General features: G+C 42.2%; 1 protein-coding gene across 1 annotated transcript in view; it reads left to right on the forward strand.

Annotated features, from left to right (window-relative positions):
- The window catches only part of LOC147609103 (multiprotein-bridging factor 1b-like), a 37,858-nt gene extending 37,423 nt beyond the window's left edge, over positions 1–435 (forward strand). The window contains exon 4 of the mRNA XM_086788562.1: positions 37–435. Coding sequence (XP_086644688.1) covers positions 37–156 — 120 coding nt within the window. The 3' untranslated portion in view covers positions 157–435. The remainder of the gene's footprint in view (positions 1–36) is intronic.
- The last annotated feature ends 21,810 nt before the right edge of the window (positions 436–22,245 follow it).

Consider the following 22,245-nt stretch of genomic DNA (forward strand, 5'->3'; position numbering starts at 1 on the left):
AATTACAGCGACTGTTCTTTGTGTATTTGGTTGCAGCAAATTAATGAGAAACCACAAATAATTCAAGAGTACGAATCTGGTAAAGCGATACCGAATCAACAAATTATCGCTAAACTTGAGAGAGTGTTGGGGGCAAAGCTCAGGGGGAAAAAGTGAAGTGTAGTGGTTGTAAGACTGTACAGTTTGCACCTTCTGTGCTTGGTTATGCTGAACGTATTTTTGAGAAACAACCCTTCCAAAGCTGAGGGATGTACGTGTCAGAACCTAAAAGTTTGTTTAAGTGTTGGTCATTGTGGCAGCTTACTGACAAAATGATATTCATGCTAGAAGTCCTTTTCCAACTGTTTTTGGATGATAACTTAATTGTGTTTGTGCATAAAGTCCGTGGACACCATGTAAGCATCAAGTGTGTAAAGACATGACTTATTCCACCACCTGTTCTCTGTTTGATTCTACGTGCTTTACCTTAGCATCTCAGCAACCAAATGGGTACCAATTCTTTCTTAGTTTGTTTTTGATGTTTGTGTGTAGATCTTATCATGTGTGGTAGAAAACTGTTACATGCACACTGGGAATTGAATCTGCTTGCTTTCAGCCTGGTGAAGCCTTTTTGGCATCGGAAAGGTCCTCAACTTGCCATTGTATTAGCTAATTTTCACTCAGAAAACTTCTGTGGTCTCTTCAGAAATATCCTTGTCATGGACTTCTTTTGGCGCTATCTAGTTTTTGTATATTTTGGATTGCTATGCTTATGCTGTTGATCTCTTGGAGTTACGTGTTCCTACCTCGATTTCAATTTTTTGGGTCTTGGCTTCTGCCAGCGCATGTAATTAAAAGTAGCAGCCATGTTTATACAGCTCGGATGTGCTGCATCACAGTATGTATGTACACCTAATGGTGGTACATCTTTTGTGTGCAGATTAGGAAGTTTTGGCATTGCATGCTTGTATGGACCTATAGTCCTGTGTGGAGCCATTCATAGGATAGGAGTTTTGAGACACTATGATGTGGGTTCCTATATGTTTCAAAGTATTGGTTTTTCTTGTTGGTTGGTACGTAGAACGGCCATATTGGCACTTATCAGATGGTGATTGTAGAGGTGTCTACAAAGGCTATTAGGTGTTCACCTACACATCAATCATTTACCTTCATTGCGTATTGCACTCTTTCCTTAACAGCATACAAGATCTTTCCAGTTTTTCCACTGAACTTTGGCCGCAGGAGTACATTGGTGTGGAGCTTATGGCTATTAGTTATCCACCTACACATCAATCATTTACCTTCATTGTGTATTGCACTCTAGCTGAAACTCCGTCCACAGGAGCACAATCCTGTGGAGCTTATGGCTATTTTTTGCATTGAAAATCGAAGTAATGTGATATTGTTTTCTGTCATCCTTAATATGCGTGTTGACTTCTTGAGTGCGGTGAGAAGATTAACATCTCCTTTTCATATCTTGAACCTTCAGACGTCTACTGTATACATGTACTTTTGCTTGTTGATAGTTTGCTCTAGCCAAGTGTATCTACGGTGCCGAGAAAGGGACCTCAACTGTCTATGTGTACTTTTACTTGTTGATAGGTTGATCTACCCAAGTGTATTGAGAAAGGGGCCCCATGTTGGCCACACGTACATAGTTTCTGATTCTGCTCTTCCCTGTTGGACCATGTGCACATGGAGTGTGATCAAAGTTCACATTTTTGCCGTGTTGTGTTTACAGTGTCTTCAAGATCACCTCTGCAATGGTTCCTCCTGCTTTCTTGAGAATCATGTGAAGGCCTTTGATCACATAGGAGGCTTCCTTGTCACCCATCTGTAACAAATGCCTAGTTCTTTGTTTGGGAAATGTCTAGGGTTAAATAGGTTCTCATCTCAGCCTCTGATTAGCCTCATCACCTCCTTTCATTCAGCATGCAGATGTGTTGTTGGAATATTTCCTTGCTGAAGTGTTGCCTATAGTAAGTTCCTTGCCTAGCAAAATCGCAGTTGACTAGGGCTTCTTCAGCAAATTTTTTCTTGATCGGGTGACCATTGCTGTTGGTAAAATGCCAAGAGTCTTGCTTTGTCAAGCAGTACCAGACATTGCTTCTTCACAATGATCACATCAGGTGGTGTGGGCAAGTTTGTTGTACTTCAAATGTAGAGGTAGCCATATGCCTGTAGTAACAAGCATTCGCGGAGGTTGTAGACAAGGCTAGTGTTGATTGCAATGGCTATCGAAAGCATGAAGGTAGTCGAGAGACACACATGCACCACACACAATAAAGTCCAACCATGTCATCTTGAGATTGGGCTTTATGGGACTGAGGCAAGAATGGTAGGAGGAGGTCTCATTCTTTGACCGTTTGTGGTTTGCTGGGACCAAAGCACCTTTTAGTCTTGTCTCGAGTCTTCATAAACCATAAGACTCTTCTTCCTTCTCACATGCGCGTGAAGGACAGAAGGAAGAAGAAGAGCTCGATGTAGGAGGAATAAAACAAAAAGAAGTTCAACTACTTTTTCTTCCTTCTCCTCTTCTTTGGGAAGTTAAAGAAGAGAGAGAAAACAAAAAATAAGTCAAAGTTTTTCTTCTTTTTTTTCTTTGACCCCCTCTTCTTCACATGCGTGTGAAGTAGAAGAGGAAGAACACTTTTGTCTACTTTGCACACATGTGAAGCTTTAAAGGAGAGTGTAAGAAGAAGAAGAAAGAAGTCTTCTTCTTTAACAATGAAGCAGCAAAAATTCTTTTCTTTTTTTTGTTCTTCCTTTCTCTTATCCTCCATGGAAGTCATCATTGTTTGCTGATGTGTTTGCCTCAGGACTTCACCTTGCTCCTCAGGACTTCACCTTGTGCATTTGTGGACTAGTTTACAACCTGAGCTTCTTGCTCTAGGTAAACTTCCTCTTCTTCTTTGTGGATTACATCATTGTTTGAATACTCACCTTACACATTTGCAGACTAGTTTGCAACCCAAGCTTCTTTCCAAAGGTATGTCTCTCGTTGTAGGCTTTGCAGTGGATTATTTTACTTTTCGTATGTTTTCAGATTTAAGAGTGTAGACTGTTTTATATTGTACATTGTCCAACATGTTGGACTCCGCCTTGACTCTGCGATCATTCTTTCCATACAAGTATTCTATGGTGAGCGAGGAGTTAGGCATTACTTCCTCCTCAAAATCAACACACACTGACACAATAGTGATAGTCCAACTATGACCTCATCTTGGAGTGGTGGAAAGAGAAAGAGGAGCTTCCTCAATCGTTGTTGTGGTGATGATGATCCGACCCATTGCTTGGTGCATTATTGTGAGGCTAGTACTGCTGCTGCTACTACGTATGAGACTAGTACCTTTGCCACACTACTCCTTAAAGGCTAGGTTTTCCTCATGTGCCACCTACCATGACATTGTGCATTCCTATAGAAACCTGATACGCCTCGGTAAGACTAGGGAGCTGCCGTATGGGGTTGATGGATTCAAGGAAAACATTGAGGATGACAAGGGATCGTGTTTGTTGTCACAAATATGCTAGATTCTACAGGTGTAGCTCTGCAAAGATATATTAAAAGGTAAACACAACTTGGGAATGCTATCAAGGAGGGCAAGTCAAAGCCTCTACATATATACCAACAATTCTAATTGAAAGAGGAATAGTGATGAGGAGTAAAAAGTTTGCATAACAATACAAGGATCCACCAATGACGGAGTAGGCAGTTTAAGTACTTAGAAAGTTATGCAAATTTTTAAATGGAAACATGAGAACTGGGACTCGTGGCCACATGCTACCTTGCAAGCACAACCATCTATGAAACCCTAATCCTCCCCCTCCTCTCTCTACAAAACCTTGCTCTTTCCATCATTGGCTACCAAAATCTAGTTTGTAATTTATGTTACTCATGTGACTTGTACTAATACCTTACTAGCTACATGATGAAGAGTACAAATATATGCACACGTAGTATGCACGAGCTTGTAAAGAGAAGTTGGAGCATGCGGGAATGGGCTGGATGCAGATGTTTCTACAGTGAAGGATTTGAAGTATCCTAATCTCATGAAGGAAGCCTCATATATGCATAAGGTGGGTAGTTATTATTCCTTTTTGCTAAGAGTAAAGAAGAAGAAAAAATAATATCATCTAAATCTTGTAAAAGGGTGCTTTGAAGGCCAGGATAGTGACATTATCTTATTTGCTAGGGTAGTGACATTATCTTGTTGCACATCCATGAAAACATGTTGTTATGGAATTTGGAGTGAGTGAGAATATTCTCATGCATGATTTTTGTTATCATCTTCACTAAGAAGTGATTTGGAAATAAGAGACAATCTTATTGTTGCACTTACACCTTGTTCTCAAGAAGGGTTAAATTTGCCTTCTCCCCAAGCTAAAGGTGTGGGACCGTAAGTTGGTGGAAGAGCATCAGAAGAACAAAAAATAGGATAGTAGAAAAGCTCTTAAAAAAGGTGGAAGAGCATCAGAAGAACAAAAAATACTTACCAAAAAGGACAGTAGAAAAGCTCTTTAAAAAGATGGAAAGAATTAAAAAATGACACCAATGCAAGAGAGGTGTAGGTCACCATCCTAAAGTGAAGGGCCACTCATGGCATGGAGTAGACATGGGTGTCGGTCATCACCATCCTAAAGAGAAGGGAAACCAAGAAGGCCCCGGAAACTTGAAAACTTGTGTAAGAAGCTAATAGAACAGAGAAAGGTAAGTGTATGCTATGTCAAAAGGTAGATTAGTCCTAGGGCTAATGTCTTTTATAATCCCCAAAGCCCAATATTCCCAAATCCCCCATGCTAAATGTGCCCTAAGCCCACATGTGCCAAGGCTCATTCCCTATATGCACGTGCATCCTAAAATCACTTTGTTACAAACCATCCCCTTTTGTCCTCACAAAATTGAAGGGTGGTCTTGCACAAAAAGCTATACACAAAAGCCAAAAAATGATCATAACTAGGTGTCAATGCCGAGGCAAATGAATGCCAAAAATATGAGTCGCACGATGTCGATGCCAAAGTTACATGACCTCCTCGATCGAATGGAAAGGAAGGTGGAATGCCATTGAAGATGAGGCTAATCATGTAATCACTTGGATCAAATGGAAATCCGAACCATATAAACTCCAAAACAATGGCTCCAAGTAAACGTGGATCAAATGTGAAGTGTAAGGAACCATCGTCGAGATGATGAAGCTAGCCAAATATCCTCCTGGGTCAAATGTGAAGTGTAAGGAACCATCGTCGAGATGATGAAGCTATCGAAATATCCTTTCGAGTCAAATGGATAGGTCTGGTATACATCACGGACCCTTGAATCCAATGTAGTAATAGCAATTGGGGCGAAGAAAAAACTCATAAGCATGTCCACGCAACCATAGTGTGAATATACGACATCCAAGGTATCCACACCAAATGAAGCCACGACTCATGGCCGGAATGCTGAATGGCCCTAGCACAAATGAATCATTGTGTAGGCCAAAACCACAATGTGCCGTATGTGTATTTGAATGATATGCCACATAATCAAATACCATACACCCCAAGTGGCATAGCATGCAAAGAGAAATATCCCGGCTCCAAAGAACATATGATCATGTCAACAATCATAGAAGCCAAATGAACATAACTTGAGTTTGGTATCATGCAAGATCAATTTTGAATCAATGCCGTGGTCCCATGTAGCACCTCTCAAACAATCCGAGGCATGATTCACTACATCAAAGCACGATTTATGCTATGTAACAAATCCTCATGTGTAAGACCATCTATATATGTATTAGAAACATGATCATCATAATCATTAGAGATAAATGCTATCATCCATGACATCCTCAAGGTCTCTAAGTTCGTCCCCATAGACAGTCTATCTCCATCAAGGGCGTCCTTATATGATCTATATTCTATGATAGATCAATCTCCATCAATACTAAATTTGAGATGATGCCTATCTCAAATACAAATACCTCTAGATCAACAACATATGATTAACAACATATGATCTAATATGAGATGACGCCTATCTCAAATACAAGTATCTCAAGATCAACAACATATGATCTAATAAGAATATTCTCCATATGCATAATCTTGCCTTACCTTAACAAAACCATCACTACTCTCATGTACTATGCCTGAGTGCTTAAATACATGAACTATATTCACATGAATGTTGCTAGGTAAGATATGAGAACTAGAAGTAGTGGTCGAAGTAGGAATGAACCCACATGTGTAAGCCCTAGAAGAATAGCCTAGAATATTTAACAGGAGAAGCTCATGCCTATGCTAATAGGAATCCCGTGAACCCACATTTGAAGTAGATCACTAACCTCATTTGTAATAATGGATGCATCACTAGTCAAATGCTCATGATCGTCTAATAGACTCTCATCAATGTCTAATGCATCCCTATGATTTCTAGGAAGGTAGGTAGACATAGATGCAACTACGATACTTGTTGCTATACCTTCCCTCTAAGATTTGTTGAGGCATTCCATTCATTTTGAACACATACTCCACAAATTGCTTCATAATCATAGATGCCGTGTATGTGACCTTGGATGGAATGAAATGTGCCACCGATCCACCACTACATACATGTTGTCCCAACCCTTCCTTGTGCGAGGGAGCTTAGTAATAAAATACATGGATATGTGTGTCCATTCGCCTTTGGGAATAGGCAATTTGCTAAAGCAAACCTCCCGGTTTATGTGTTGGATCCTTGTTTAGTTGACAAGGCAAACACCTTGTCACATATGCATGCACATCTCTCCACGTACCTTTCTAAAAGAAACTTTTCTTTACCTTGTCAAAGGTCTTGTAAAGACCCAAATGCCCCACCATAGGGGTTGCATGCACTCTTCCATCACCTTGACATTGTATGATGTAGGTACAAGATAGACCTTGTCTCTATAGTATAAGAGTCCATTTTTTAGCTCATAATGTGGAAAATCTTTTTGGGTGGGTACCTTGCTGTAAGTTCTGCACCATTTGAATGTCTATGACCTAATCCTAATGCAATTTTAAAATTGCATACAAACATCCACTACATTATCTTTCCCTTTTGTATAAGTGATTTCAAAATCATAACTTTGCAATTTAGCCATCCACTTTCTTTGTTTTGGAGATAGGCTAGATTGAGATAAGAAGTATTTAAACACCCTATGGTTGCTTCTCACATAGAAACGCCTTTTATAAAGATAATGGTGTCGCTTCTTGGTTGCATGTAAAATTACAATCATCTCTTGACCACAAACATGTAACTTATCTCCTTGCCATTTAGCTTGCTGCTCTCAAATGCACTAATCCCATGATCTTGATACAACATGGCACCAATGCCTCTTCCAGATGCACCATCCCTAATGGTAAAGGCTTCAAAAAATTAAGACACACCAAGATAGGGGCTGAGTAAGCTTCCTTTTGAGCTCTTCATCCAATACCATGCGCACATGCATCAAGTGCTCCTCTTCACCCTTGCTATACACCAATATATCATCAAAGAATATAGAGACGAACTTGTAGAGAAAGGGCTGAAGCACTTTATTCATCTATGTTTGAAAAGTGGTAGTGCATTATATAATCCAAATGGAATAACCATGTAATGATAGAGACCTCTATTGGTCCGAAATTCCATTTTATATGCATCAGCACTCTTCATCCTTAGTTGGTGGTAGCCAGATCTTCAGTAAATCTGTGAAGAAACATGCACCTTTCAGTTCATCCAAGAGATCATCTATCCATGGTATGTGATATTGATTCTTGATAGAAATCTTGTTCAAATCGTGATAATCCACGAATATCCAAAAGGTACCATCCTTCTTCTTCACAAGAAGCACGAGAGATGAAAAAGGAGATGGACTTGGCTCCACCCATCCCATATCCATGAACTCTTATGCTTGTCTTACCACTTTATATTTCTCCACTTTTTATAATCTATATGGTGGCTTGTTGATGGGCCTAGCATTAGGCTCAAGCTCTATTCCATGATCGACTTTGATTTTTGGTGGTAAGAACTTGAGCATGTCAAACCCATCCTTATATTCATCTAACAACTTCCTCATGCCCATATGCATATCTTCCCAGTCATCCCTATTTCTCTCTTCCTTGGAAAAAGCGTAACCACACTTGAAATATGATGTTAACCAGTTCAGGTCCATCCTTGGAGCTAGCAAGGGATCTAGCGGTAATTAATCAAGTAAGTTTGGATGAAGTCTCACTGACATGGGATGTGGGGGGGGCTCGATGGAAGACTTTATAACTCGTCCAGAAGGCGGTCTCTATCAAATCTTCAAACGTTTGTAGGTGCAGGAAAGCACCCACTAGATGCGCGTGTAGTAGCCAAAAAGTTGCTTCAGAGTGGGGCCTTTGTTGAGGTTGAAGGCCATGGCTTGACTTCCCTCGTAGTAGTGGTGCCAATCCAAGACAGTCTCCAAGAGATTGATGATGAGGTTAAAGAACCGGATGGTGGCCACCACTACTGGATTCGACACCTGTTCATATCTATTGATGAAGTCGTGGATACATTTGAGCATGGTGTCCTCAATGCAAGGGTGTCGTGGATACATTTGAGCATGGTGTCCTCAATGCAAGGGTGCTGGGGCATCGGAGGAGCGAACCACGAAAAGTTGTATAGAAGCTTTGGGTTCTTTGCTTTCTCTTGGTGGAAAAGTTTCCAGGCCCAACGGGCGGTGGATGGACAAATATTTTGGATCAAAGCGGAGCTAATGTGGTGCCTTGCAGTTATGCTCCCAAATGAATGGCTTGAGGAGGAAAGGATGTCGCCAGGCTGATTGGTCGCCCATGAGTTTGAACATGATGGGGCAAGCAGTCGCGCCGGTAGGGGGCTTGTGGTAGCCGTGGTGTTGACGAGGGGGGTGCTTGCGCTTCCAGCTGAATGTTTAGCATCGAGGTATGGCCACAAGACATGGATGTCCATGTCGTCGTTGAGGGAGTTCAATGGGTGGATCTACCTCCTCCTGCTCTTGCGGTGGGGGTGGGGGGATTTCCCCTTCCTCCAAGGGTGTGGGGGAAGGGATGTCGAGGAGTGTGGCGATTGTGGACGAAGGTGGAGGGTTGGCCGATAAAACGAGGCAAGGGTGTCAAGGGTTAAAGGGGGATGCCTTGTTGATGTTGTGGGGGTAAGTCTTTTCGGGGTAGGGGAAGGCCTAAGTGGAGATTGAGAGTGTCAGGTGAGGGAGGAGTTGGAGACGGAGGCGGAGTGGGGAGGTGAGGGGGTGTAGAGGACTTTGAGGGGAAGAGAGGAAGTGTGGTGGCGCTTGGTAGGAGTGGGGGTGCTTGTGCTGGGGTGAGAGGAGCTAGGAGGAGGGGGTTGATGCAGGGGAGATGAGGGTGGGGGTTGCTGATGGGAGTGGGTGCTTGGGGCTCCTCTACCGCGCTGTCGTCATTGTCGTTGTCGTCTTCGCTCGTCAAAGGAGGTGTTGTCGAGGCTTTTGGAGTTGAACAAGGTCTTGTCTTCGATGACTTCTTAGGGGATGAACTCCATGGGGAAGGCCACATGGGAGTCATCGAGCTACATGATCCCCGTGGCATGTATTAACTCCATTTGAAGATGGCACCGATGGTAAAGGATAAGGAGACCCTCAGCTGTATATGGCGGGATCTCATATCGGTGGTGGAGGGATTTGTATGTCGAGTATACAAATCCCATCCGTTACGGTGGAGGTATTAGAGGTCTTCTGCTATTCAGGGGGGAGGAGTAGGGGTAAGGGCATAGCCCATTTGGGACACACAATTTGTTCTCCCAAACGGCCAGACTCTTCATGAACCCTACAAAGCCATCTAAGCCCGAAGCGGAGGAGATGTGCCCAGTTCATGAGATTGGCTTGGAGGGGATGGGCAGGGAGTTCAAAAAGGATGGTGGGGTGGGTGAAAGAAAGCTAGCCCTAAAAGAAAAAGGTTGCCAAGAGGGAGATGCTGTGAAGGGGTAGTTTGGTGAGGATATAGGAGAATGTGGCTTTCATGAGGGGTTCGTCGATGAAAATATCATGTTGTAGAGTAAGTTCAGGCGAATGGTTCAGAAGTGAAGCTCGAGGAGTTGGGTGGGGTTTTGTGGAGGGATGGCAAGGATGGGGAGTTCAGTAGCAGTGTCGACCTTTTTTTCAAGTGTACTGGGGACATGGCTAGATGGGGTGGGTGGGGCCCAATTCCATAGCTTCGAGTTGAGAGGTTTTGTGGTGGAGGGCCTCCTCTGTGACTTTGCGGTATTGTTGGAAGGCGAGGTTGGTGGTTGTGAGGGTTTCTTTGACTTTGGTTGCACGTTGACAGAGGTCCTATGCTTCGGCCTGAGCAAGAGATAGGGCATGCAATGCCCCCACCGCTGTTCTGCTTCTTGTGCCGCCATCGCTAAAGCTCTGAGAGCAAGGAGAGGGTATTGGCCAAGGTTTTCTCTCGAACCTCCATGCCCATTGGAGGTTGAGGTTGGCGATGGTGGCATTGTAAAGAGCTTCCTGACTCTATTTCTTTTGGGCCTTTTGTAAGCAACATTTATTGCTGCACCACGGTTGCCTGTACATGCAATCCATCATCTGGCTAATAAGCTCTCTAGATCCAAATGTGAGAAGCCTTTGGCAAAGTCCGGCACTTCCCCGTGCGATGAATGGAAAAGTAAGCCTCATAAGAGTGGAAACTTGCTGTTTGCATCCAGTAGAGAGTTTCCAGTGTGTTGCGCTAGAGGAGGCAAGGGAAGATGGGCTAGCTTTTGAGAAGTGAGGAGGGAATGGAGAGGAGCTCGGAGGTGGTGGTGTCTCGTACAAGTTTTGGTCAAAGAACGCTTTGCACTGTGCCTCCTCCTCAGCAAACTTGTGGTGGGCTTTAGCGGCTTGTGCCTTGGTGTCTGGGCCAAGGCCAGATTGGGGGGGGGGGACTTGCTCTTGTGGCTGAGCGTCAGGGTGATGGCGCTTGTGGGGGGGTGGAGAGGTGGGAGAGGAGCGAGGGGGAGGGAGAGAGGTTGGAATTGCATTTGGACCCTCCAACAGGATGGCTCTTGGGAGTTCTTTCCATCCTGCGGCATGGTAAAGCACTTTTGTTGAGTAGAGACACAGTTAGGAGCTAAATCTAAGAGCTTATGCTCCACCTTATGATTATTTTTCATAAGGCTATGTATGGTGTGGTGTGTCCACTGACCTTAGGCATTAAGGTCTCCCCGAGATGGGATAGATGTGTGGGGTGCTTGGCATATTCTTTGAAGCGGCTCCCCAGCTAGATGCTTCTTCTTCTGTGGGGTATGGGTGAGTACCTCAAGGGAGGAGTCACAATGCTTGGCCATTGTGTGGAGGATAGGATGCAATAACGTGCAAGATCGAGAAAAAAATTGGCAAGGGTTTGGCTAGGGAGAGAGCAAAGATTAAGGAAAATAAAGTGGTGTGTTAACCCATTCCTAGGGTTAACAAGAGCTACTACCATTATCTTATATCAAGGAGTCAAGGTAGACACACCAAAAGATCATACATTCAGGATATGAAGCAATGGTGTCCGAATCTACAACTTGGATGGCGCCTCTTCCCTAATTGATTGGTTTTTATCATTAAAGGTGATTAATCCAGTTCAAGAGACCAAAAAAACTAGAAAATGTGTTTTTTGGGGTCAAAATTGATTATGTAAGAGGTCGAAATTAGTGTTCTTGAGTGTTTTGAGAGCATCTAGATGTATAAAAACACCTAATTACATTAATTTCTTCATCAATTGGAGGCATTTTTTGCTCTCCTTTGCTTCATTTTGTATAAAGATAAGGGACCTTAATCAAGAGTTTAATCAAGCTCTAATTATAGCTCTAATTATAGCCTAATTTAAACATAAGTTGATGCACATAGCTTAGCAATTCCATGCCCTATCCAATGATGTGCTTAATGGCATGAATTAATTAGTGATTAATAGTTAATTAGAACCCTTAATTAGTCCAAAAGGGGGAAGGATTAATTTTTTTTATTAATTCTTAAGCACATTTTTCCATAACGCATTAAGTCTAATGGTGGGCATTGAATGAAAAGATGCCAATGAGTTGTTAAATGGCCACTTTTGGGAGTCATTTATGAAGGGTGTAAGGGGGTATCATAAAAGTGTTGACTTTTTTATTCCCACTTACTTTTTGGGAAAATGCCCATATCTCCCCAATTTAAAATTCAAAAAATATTTCTTGCACACAAGAAAACTCGAATTTTCCTCTAGACTTAAAAAAATAGTTGTTTTACGGAATATCTGTTTCACAGAATAGCTATTTCACAGAATAGCTGTTTCACAAATTAGTTGTTTCACGGAATAGCTGCTTCATGAATTAGCTATTTCACGGAATTAGTTGTTTCACGGAATAGCTGTTTCAACAGAATAGCTATTGTCGAAAAAAAAATCTTGTGAAACCCAGTTTCACGTCGTGAAACCCTACACTTTCACATCATGAAACCATTAACTTTCATGTCGTGAAACGGGGCCACGTATAAAAAAAATTCATTTAATTTAATTCATGAGATCCATCACATGCTTGCGAGATTAAGGCAAACTTTAGGGCCTTGAAAACGGCCTTTATCCACGGCTTTTCAAGACAAGGTGATCGGTGGAGTGCAGCACGAGAACTCTATTCAATCGAGCGAAAACAAAATGAAACCATTAGAGATTTTATTCTTTGGATAAAAATCTTGGACTCATAATGTGAGCCATGGGAGAAACTAAACGATGCTCAGTTAAAGAGATGCTTCATGATGGGACTAAAGCAAAACAGCTTACACAACTTGATCATTGTATCCAATTCGAAAACATTCGATCAATGTTGTAAAGAAGTAATACGTTTAGATGACAACATGATGGAGGATGATCATGATACGAGATGTTCCTCATCTAAACCAAATGAAGCAAAGGCTAAAGAAAAATTGATCTTGGAATTGTCATTCCCTGAATCCTACATAGCCTTGCTTCAAAGGCTTGGACCCAACTACCAGAGAGAGGATGAGCTCCCTCAAAACCAAACATCCTTAATGCCTCTCAAAGTGATGGGCAAAATGCCTTATGTTCATTGCCATTACTACATTCATCCCAATCCCCAGTGTGCGTACCCTAGGCATATCTTTTTGTACTGCATACATTGTAAAGCCTTTGGTCACAACACACCCTAACATCCTAATTCACCTACAAACAAACATAATTCAAAGGATAGAAACTGCTTAGGAAATAGTTAAGCAAACACTTCAATGTTTCTATTGTCATGGACCGCATAAAGTGGCATATGCGAACGATGTGGCATCAATTACATATTCCAAGATTTCCCAAGGTGAGTTGCTTCAATGCAACCTATCTCGCAGAATACAACTCTTAGCATCTTGAGTGTGCAAAATGGGCAATTGTCCACGGTACCCTTGAATGTGCTTACATGCTTGTAAGCCAAGGCACGAGAAACGAATGCCAAGAACACACTTCAAAATGGGCAGAGGAGCATGTTTTAAAATAGAAACCAAAAGAAAATGCTAAACCTTCTAAACCCAAGAAAAACAAGGGCTAACAAACAGTAGAAACAAAGGTTGAAATAAAGGACAGGGAAAAGGAGCCTGTGAAGGACCTAACCCTAAAAGAACCAAAAGCTACACATGATGTGAATGCATCTACCTCAAAGGCTACCTCTCAAACCACAAAACCCACATGTGCGACATATGATATGAAAGCCTTAAAGAAAGTTCGTTCTCGTCACATGGGTAAACATAATGAAAACCTAACGGTCAAAGAAAAGTCAAAAGATTAAACAAGTTCTAGTATGTCACTTGGTGAGGAAGAAACAAGTTCTAACTCGTCACTCAGTGTACCTCACAGGCCAATCAAGAAACTAGAACACCCCCAACCATCCAAATTGAAAACTATGATCACATGACATATGTGGAACGCAAAAGGCAAGCTCAAGAGATCATGCTAAGCATTGTTGAGTGTCATACAGGATCACCAGTTGTGATTGAACCTCATAATGTCAAACCTAAAAAAGCAACTAGAATACAAAAACCAGAGGATTATTGCTTTCCCTTTCAAGAGGAAGACGTGCTCTCTACAGACATGAACTCATCAAACCAAGGAGGGTCATCAAAGGAAGATTGCACAAAGGATGCAATTGAAACAGCACGTCAAGAATTTGACGAGTCCCTTACAAAATTTAAGCAATCTCTTAAATCCTCCTTTGGAGGAGTGCTCTTCTGTCGTGGGGTGAAGCTAGCATAGCTTCAGCCCTTGAACCTGTTGAAATTTGAGCATAAATGATGAGCTATGGTGGATCAAACACTAGAATCAACATGATTAAGAAAGTGATTAGCAAATGATTAAGATGTAATTAGTGAATAATTAGCAGATAGATTAATGTAGGCATGGATACTCAAAAACCAGCAAATTCTCATTAGGGCTATGCCTCAATTTATAGTGTTTACATCAAGCATCAAATCCCATTGATTTCTCCATGATTCACTCCCAGAATATCTCCACCTTTTGCCTGATTCTCTCCACCTCTTCTCTTTTCCCTGAATATCTCCCAGAATATCTCCACACTCCTAAATTCCCTCATGCTACCCATTATTCTCTCCCAGTAGATTCTTCTAACCTTTTCACAGGTTCTTTCACAATTACATCTCCTCTTTTACAGACTCTAACCAAGAGCTTGTTCCCACACACACCCTATTCACTTGTATATTTCAACACCTCCCCTCAAGTGAATACTCCTAATACACCTAGACCCTATACCAAGTTTGCCTCCCCTTACTTGGTAGTCCGCGACCAGTGTCTACTCCTCCCCTCAAGTTATCTCAGCACACCTGGACCCTGTATCAAGTTTCTTTCTTACTTGACAGTCCGCGACCAGTGCCTCAAGTCCCTAAACTCCATAGTCCTTGACACTCTCTCTCTCTATGTGTCCAAGGCTACTATAAGTGCCCGCGACCTTGACTAAAGTGCTCACACATACATCTACCACGTGGCCTACATCATCGGTGGCTCAGAGGTGGTTTTACTTTATTGGGGCAGGTTACATTGGGTTGTGGGCTCTCTCTCTCTCTCTCTCTCTCTCTCAGAGATTTTCACATGGCTCCTCACTCTTTGGAGCCTCACATCTTCTCTTTTCTTCAGTCTTCTTCTCGTGGCAGCATCTCTCCACGCGTCCGTCTCTTCTTTCAGTCTTCTCGGGGTAGCTTCTCTTCTTGTGTCCATGTCTTCCTTCAGGTCTTCTTCTCGGTGTGGATCCTCTTCTTGGGAAGAGATATTCTTCTTCTTCCATGGCTGGGGCCATGAGCTCGTCCGTCAGGTCTTTTTGCTCCATGTGAGCAACATGTTTCAATGTTTTGCTGACAGTTCCTTTGGGCTTTTTATGTTTATTTTGTATCATTATGCAATGCAAACCCAAATTTATGCGGGAGGTCTTACCTCTTGCCTTATTCTGGACAAGGGCAGTGTCTGTTCCCATTTTTACACTGATAAAATGTGCCCAATACATAATGCGTATAGCATTCATTCTCATGCACATTCCAAATGCAATTCTGGCTGTGAATAATCTTGAATTTGAGTGAGATTTACAGGCATTAACCAAGGGTTGAATGCAAAATGATGATTTTCACAAATTTATCAGCACAATTTTCCCAGAAATTACACTAAATTGAGAGTAACCAATTTGTACGGGATGGTTGGAGTATCAAACCAACTCCAATTTGAAATCTGAAGTTATAGGGATCTGTATCAGATACCTAATGGTTAATTTGAACCCTCAATTGCACCAAAGTACAGTGATTAGCACTGATTAATCACTGATTAGCAAATTAATGCTCTGGTTTGTGTGCAGAAAACAGAGTATGCGGGGAGCTCAGATGTGGTGCCTTCCACTTCAAATGAGCTCAAATGCTTTCAAAGGCATCAATAGCAATGAGTCTAGTAGAGGATTAAGCCAAGAAACACAAGATTTGACCAAATAATGAAAGCTTAATCTCTGTTTTACCAAAGTCACCTGCAGATTTGATGAAGAGCTTGGATCTCACTGTAGACTTGATGAAATTGATTTCTGTCTTCACCAGCTTGTAGAGCATGCTTGATTACCCTTTGTGCTAAAAGGAATTAGCTCAATTTGATTTGATGGAGTGTAGATCTGCATTTTACTCAGAAAAAACAGCGCTGGAAAAAACGCGGATTTCTCCTAAACGCCTTCGCGTTTTGCTGCGCCGCTTGATGAGCTTGTAGCTAGGGCTAATGACTAGCTTGTGTTAGAAGGGCATAGACTAATGTTGACTGTGCATGGAGAATGGAGTCCTCCACTGACTGGGGGTGAAGGGGAAATGAAAAAACTCACTAAAAATTGATTATTTTGCTAATTTTCTACTAATCCTAATTAATTCACTAATGGGCTCATAAATCTGGTTGATTCTAGGCATGGCTCTGATACCATGTTGAAATTTGAGCATAAATGATGAGCTATGGTGGATCAAACACTAGAATCAACATGATTAAGAAAGTGATTAGCAAATGATTAAGATGTAATTAGTGAATAATTAGCAGATAGATTAATGTAGGCATGGATACTCAAAAACCAGCAAATTCTCATTAGGGCTATGCCTCAATTTATAGTGTTTACATCAAGCATCAAATCCCATTGATTTCTCCATGATTCACTCCCAGAATATCTCCACCTTTTGCCTGATTCTCTCCACCTCTTCTCTTTTCCCTGAATATCTCCCAGAATATCTCCACACTCCTAAATTCCCTCATGCTACCCATTATTCTCTCCCAGTAGATTCTTCTAACCTTTTCACAGGTTCTTTCACAATTACATCTCCTCTTTTACAGACTCTAACCAAGAGCTTGTTCCCACACACACCCTATTCACTTGTATATTTCAACAGAACCTTGAAAGGCTCACCACCATGAGTTGTACCAAGATATCCATAGGTACATAGAACAGGATTGTAAGGATTCACAAGTTTCCAAATTGCCCTTAGTTAAAGTTGTCAAAGGACCAAGTGTGCTATTGTATACATTGGGCACTCTTTAAAAAGTTGATAGCCAAGAGGATGAAAGTGAATGGGAAAATGAAACTAAAATAAAAATACTAAATTGGATACGGGAACATCCATGGTTCCACTTAAAGATTCTATCATGGTATGGTTAGATTTCCCTATGGGGACAATGATGTTAAGCGCAAACGCGCATTGATTAGCTCTCGAGCTAATCATAACATCCTGACAATAGACACTTGGGTGTTATTAGGATAACCTAAAATCATCCCTAAAGACAATGGTCTTGTAAGAGGTGCCAATAGACAAAACATTGAAGTTATAGGTTGCTTTATCTATGCTACTCAAACAATCGGTGGAAAAGTGGAATTTAGATTCCATGCTACCCCAGATCCCCTTGAGTATGATGTCATCTTTGGTGACACTTGTGTAAATGACTCGTGGTATTCAATTGATGAATCCATGCAAAAAGTCACCTTGGACACTCTTGTAGGCATTGTGAAATTGCTATTATACGGGAGGAAGATACCTTAGAGGAGCTAGAACTTCCAACATATCTTACTCATAATATCCAAAGAGTTATGGTTAGATTGGAACTTTCCAATAAAATCACCACAATCCAAGCACACCTTTATCCACAATGAGAGCACAATCTCATGACCCTCGAGCTATGGGATTTGTTAGGTCAACCAACACTCACGGCTCATCCTGAAAGAATTCCATTCACACAAGACTTGAACATGCCATGTTTGAGGTACTTTGAACAAACAATGTATATAGAGTATAACCCCCTTACTTGCAAGTTTTCTGTGGTTGAGTATGTTTTGGAAGAAGATTTAATCTTGGGGCATAAATGGACTATTGCTGCCCAAACATCATTGTGCTGCTTTGCTAGCGATAGGCTTATCATGATTGTCAACGACACAAAGTTGACAATACCATACTGCAAGGAAGAGGATCCAACCTTGATGGATTTCTATGATGTTGAAGGCAAAAAGTTACAAGACTCTTTCTTAGAAGCCCCTCTACACAAAGACCTACCATCTGCGTCACTGACCAACTCCGACAAAGAATCTACCCCTTCAACTCCATCCTCACCAACAAAAATGCCAAAACCTTGCAATCAATAGCTATTCCTAAAGAAATCTCCCAAGTGTAACCATCTATCTCTAAAAAGGAACTCAAAGGAAAAGCCTCGAAGATAACTCCTCGTCGTCAACCACCCTCACCACAAGAGAAGGCTGCAAGCTTAAAAGCCTCATCGTCAGCACAGCAAACCACTCCGCAAGAGAATCAAGCCTCATCGTCATCAACAATGCCCACGAGTCTCAAAATTGCAACCAATGTAAAGGAGGGCCCCAAACCTTCCGCTCTTCAACCAAAAAGAAAACTCCACCACGATAGCTAAAATCAAGGTATTAATGGTATCAAAATATGGGTGGAAAAGAAGCTACGTATAGCTCAAGGCTACTATGAAGGTGCCAATCCAATTTGGGTGCCTCGATCATCAAAGCCTCTTTCTCAACGGAAAACTCAAAGGCCAAAGAAGAAAAAAAGTACACAACGTCATCCAAACAAAAGTCTATGCGAGTTCCTCAAAGAACTCCAACAATTCAACAAGTGTGGATACCAAAAAGATTAATACAAGCACAAGGGTACTACCAAGGTAATACCAAAGCTTGGATTCCCAAGCGCATCAAGAAGTCCCCTAAGCCTATCCAAAGAAAGAAACCTCAGCAGCACTAAAAGCATCAGCCACATCAATTCATAATGTTCATCAAAGATGGGTGTATGTACACGTGCTTCAACAAGGGTATTATGATGGAAATCCCATCATATGGTTGCTAACGATTGAACAAAGTGAAGAAAGCCTCACCACCCACCAACTTCAATTCTAAAAACTTCACCTAAAGTTCAATAAGAATGGAGGCCCAAGCAACACCACACAAGCCACTCAACCCCTTTCATGCAGAAAAAACATACACAAGAGCTTCTGTGTTCCATCAACACCAATGGCAACCAACCAGAAGCTTTACCTACCACCTCGACAATACTTGAGCCACAAATTCAAGAATCGATACCCATGTCTACAATAGAGACTTTATTTATCCTTAAGTTGGTCATGAAACCACTATTTACACCTCAATTTTTTGACAGTCATATTGTAGACAGCAAGGAGGCATGTTTCATCAAGCTTTTCTAGCTCAAACAAGTGACAGTCAAGGACATTTCTTGTGAGTTTTTCCTTTACTGCAATTTGCAAGCTTGGGACCAAGAACTCCATAGGCATGACCACTTTGGTACCATAGATTAACCTGAAGGGTGTTGCATTGGTGGTAGCCCTATAGGATGTTCGATAGGCCCTGAGTTTCGCATGCAATTTTTGTTCCCAATCATTTCTGCTGGCCTCAATTCTTTTGGTTAAAATGGTACAAAGAACTTTATTTGTGCTTTCTTCTTGGCCATTAGCTTGGGGGTAGTAAGGGGAGGATTTTCTGTGAGTGACTAGGAATTCTTGTAAGAGGAATTGTATTACCTCATTAATGAAGTGTGTGCCATTGTCACTCACAATCTCAAGAGAGCATCCAAAGCGAGTGATCAACTGATTCATACAAGAATTTGGCAGTTGATCACGCATCAACCTTGTGAGTATCCCGTGCCTCAACCCATTTCGTGTGCAATAGTCTGTGGCTACGATGATGTATCGAGCCATGGGACTAATGGGTCCTATGAAATCAATGCCCCATTTTTTAAATGGTTGCAAGGACACAACGAGGTTTAGGGGCATATTGTCCTTAAAGCGTGGAATTGCCACTCGTTGGCATTCATCACACTGCTTGACGTATTCAGCTACGTCGAACATCAAGGTGGGCCACCATAGTCGTGCAGTGAGGACTTTGCGTGCGGTGATATCTGTTGCAAAGTGCCCCCCCAGCATAGGCAGAGTGAGCCTATTTTAAAAGGAAGACATATTCATCTTCTTAGACACAGCGTCTTATAATTTTATCCTTCCCCTGTCTGGAGAGTTAGTGTTCAATTAATTGGTAGGGGGCCACCTGTTTAATGAGGCACCGTGCTCAGCCTTTGTTGAGGAGTGGGTCAATTGGTAGGCCATTGGCAAGGAAGTGTGCAACCTCCTCTCCCCATTTCGGAATTAAGCACAGTTGGAATAAGGTAGCATCTAGTAAATCGCCATCGACTCCCACCGGCGGCTCGCCGTTGGGAATGTGTGACACATGGTCCGCCAATACATGTTGTGATCCCTTTCGAGTGAAGTCAAACTCAAGCAAGATCAGCAACTATTGGGTGATTATTTTGATTGTGCAAGGTTTGTTTACCAGATAGAGCAGAGCTTGATGGTCGACAAAGAAGATAAATTTGGTTGCTAGAAGATAATGACGAAACTTCTTGATCGTGTAAAACCATTGCTAATCCTTCCCTCTCAGTGGTGGTATATTTTTGTTATGCGTCGTTGAGTTGGTGACTGCCAAAGCTAATAGGGAAATCCATCTTATGTTCATCGGGTTGAGCCTACACACACCCAACTGCAAGCGGCGGAGGCATCAATGTGGACATGAAATACGATGCCCCAATTGGGAGACCTCAAAATAGGAGCACTTGCCAAGGATTTCTTTAGGGTGTTATACACTTGTTGGCATTCCCAGCCCACTCATCAAAAAGGATTAAGAGTCCATAAGGGGGGCGAGCTATATCGGCATACATGAAAATGAAATGTTGATAGTACCCAACGTGTCCCATGAAGCGCTGGACTCCCTTAAACTTGGTTAGTGGTGGCTGCTCTCAAGGATGAGCCGTACCTTGCTATCATTAGTGGATATTTCTTGTTTGGAGATAATATGTCCCATAATAGCTCCATGCCGAACCCAGAACTGGCATTTGAGAGGATTGAGGGAAATGCGGTAGAGCCTACATCTTTCTAGAACCTTCCGTAAACATTCGAGGTGTGCTTTCAATGTGGAATTGACACAGAGGTCATCCATGAACACTTCAAGGAATTTTTGGAGATACTCCTTATAGGTTGTGCACATCAGATGTTGGAAGGTGCCAAGGGCATTGGTTAGCCCAAAAGGCATGACACGGTATGCATAAGTTCCCCATTCGGTAGCAAAGGCTATTTTGTGTTGACCTTTTCGATCGATCAATACCTGATTGTATTCAGAGAATCCATCCAGGAAGCTGTAGGCTTCCTTTCCTGCGACTCTTTTGAGCACGTGCTCTATGAAGGGTAAGGGATAGTGATCCCGTATAGTGGTGGCATTGAACTTTTGAGGTCCATGCTCACACCTTTCCATTATTCTTGGGCGGGCACCACTATCACTTTCGGTGAAACCCATTCCGTGTACTCAATTTCATCGATGAATCTGGCATCTATGAGTTAATCAATTTCTTCCTGGACCATCTTGTAGTATTTTGGATTCATGGGGGTAAGCTCTTCGCTTGATCGGTCTCGCTCCATCCACCATAGGAATGGTATGCTTGACCACTTCCGAAGGTACACCCTTCATATTTGTGTACTTCCAGTAGAAGCAATCCTGGAATTCAGTGAGGAGAGCGACAGATTATGTTTCTTCCTCGGTCGAGAGTTCATTCCCAATGTAAATAAGCCTCAGGTCTTTGCCTGGGCCCGCAAGGTTAACTTCCTTCCTTCACCTTGGCTGGACCATCATATGAGGTCCCTGGCTCTCCTTCTGAGACCTTTGGGCCGAGTCATATTGTAAAATCAATCAGCCATCTTAAAGGTTCTGAAGTGTTTAGAGACTTGTTTAGTCTCCCCCACTTTAGTGCTTTCCTCTTCTATCAATTTTTTGGTCTCTTTCTCTGCAAGAACTAACTTCTTGTGTTACGTGCTTTGCACGCAGAGTGGCAAAGCTTTTACAATTCGGATTGGGGTTCAACGGGTTCCATTGGTTTGGGGGTGGTCGTGTGAACGAGGAGGGAGTTATTGGTGAACTCCTTTTGCCAGACTTGGTTAAAGTATTCATGTGCTTCAACTGCCCCTACGTATTTAAGCCAGTGGGTGTCTGAGTGAGTATAGCGTTCTTGTCCGGGGAATTCATCCGACTTGCGAGTTCTATATGAGCATGTTCCCCATAATAGTTCTGTATTATTGGCCTTTTTAGGCTCATGAGTGGTGACTTCGGGCAAGATGCAGTGACTAAGCATGTAGAGAGACATAATCTCTTACCCATCGGAATCAAACGGCCGAGACCAAAGTTGAAGAGCTCGATGTCAACTTTTTGATGAGCCTTAGAGCGCCTCCAAAGTGGGAAATACGAATTTC

The sequence above is a fragment of the Cibotium barometz genome, chromosome 52 (assembly GCF_041138505.1).
Source record: "Cibotium barometz isolate CiBa-2024 chromosome 52, ASM4113850v1, whole genome shotgun sequence".
NCBI lineage: Eukaryota > Viridiplantae > Streptophyta > Polypodiopsida > Cyatheales > Cibotiaceae > Cibotium > Cibotium barometz.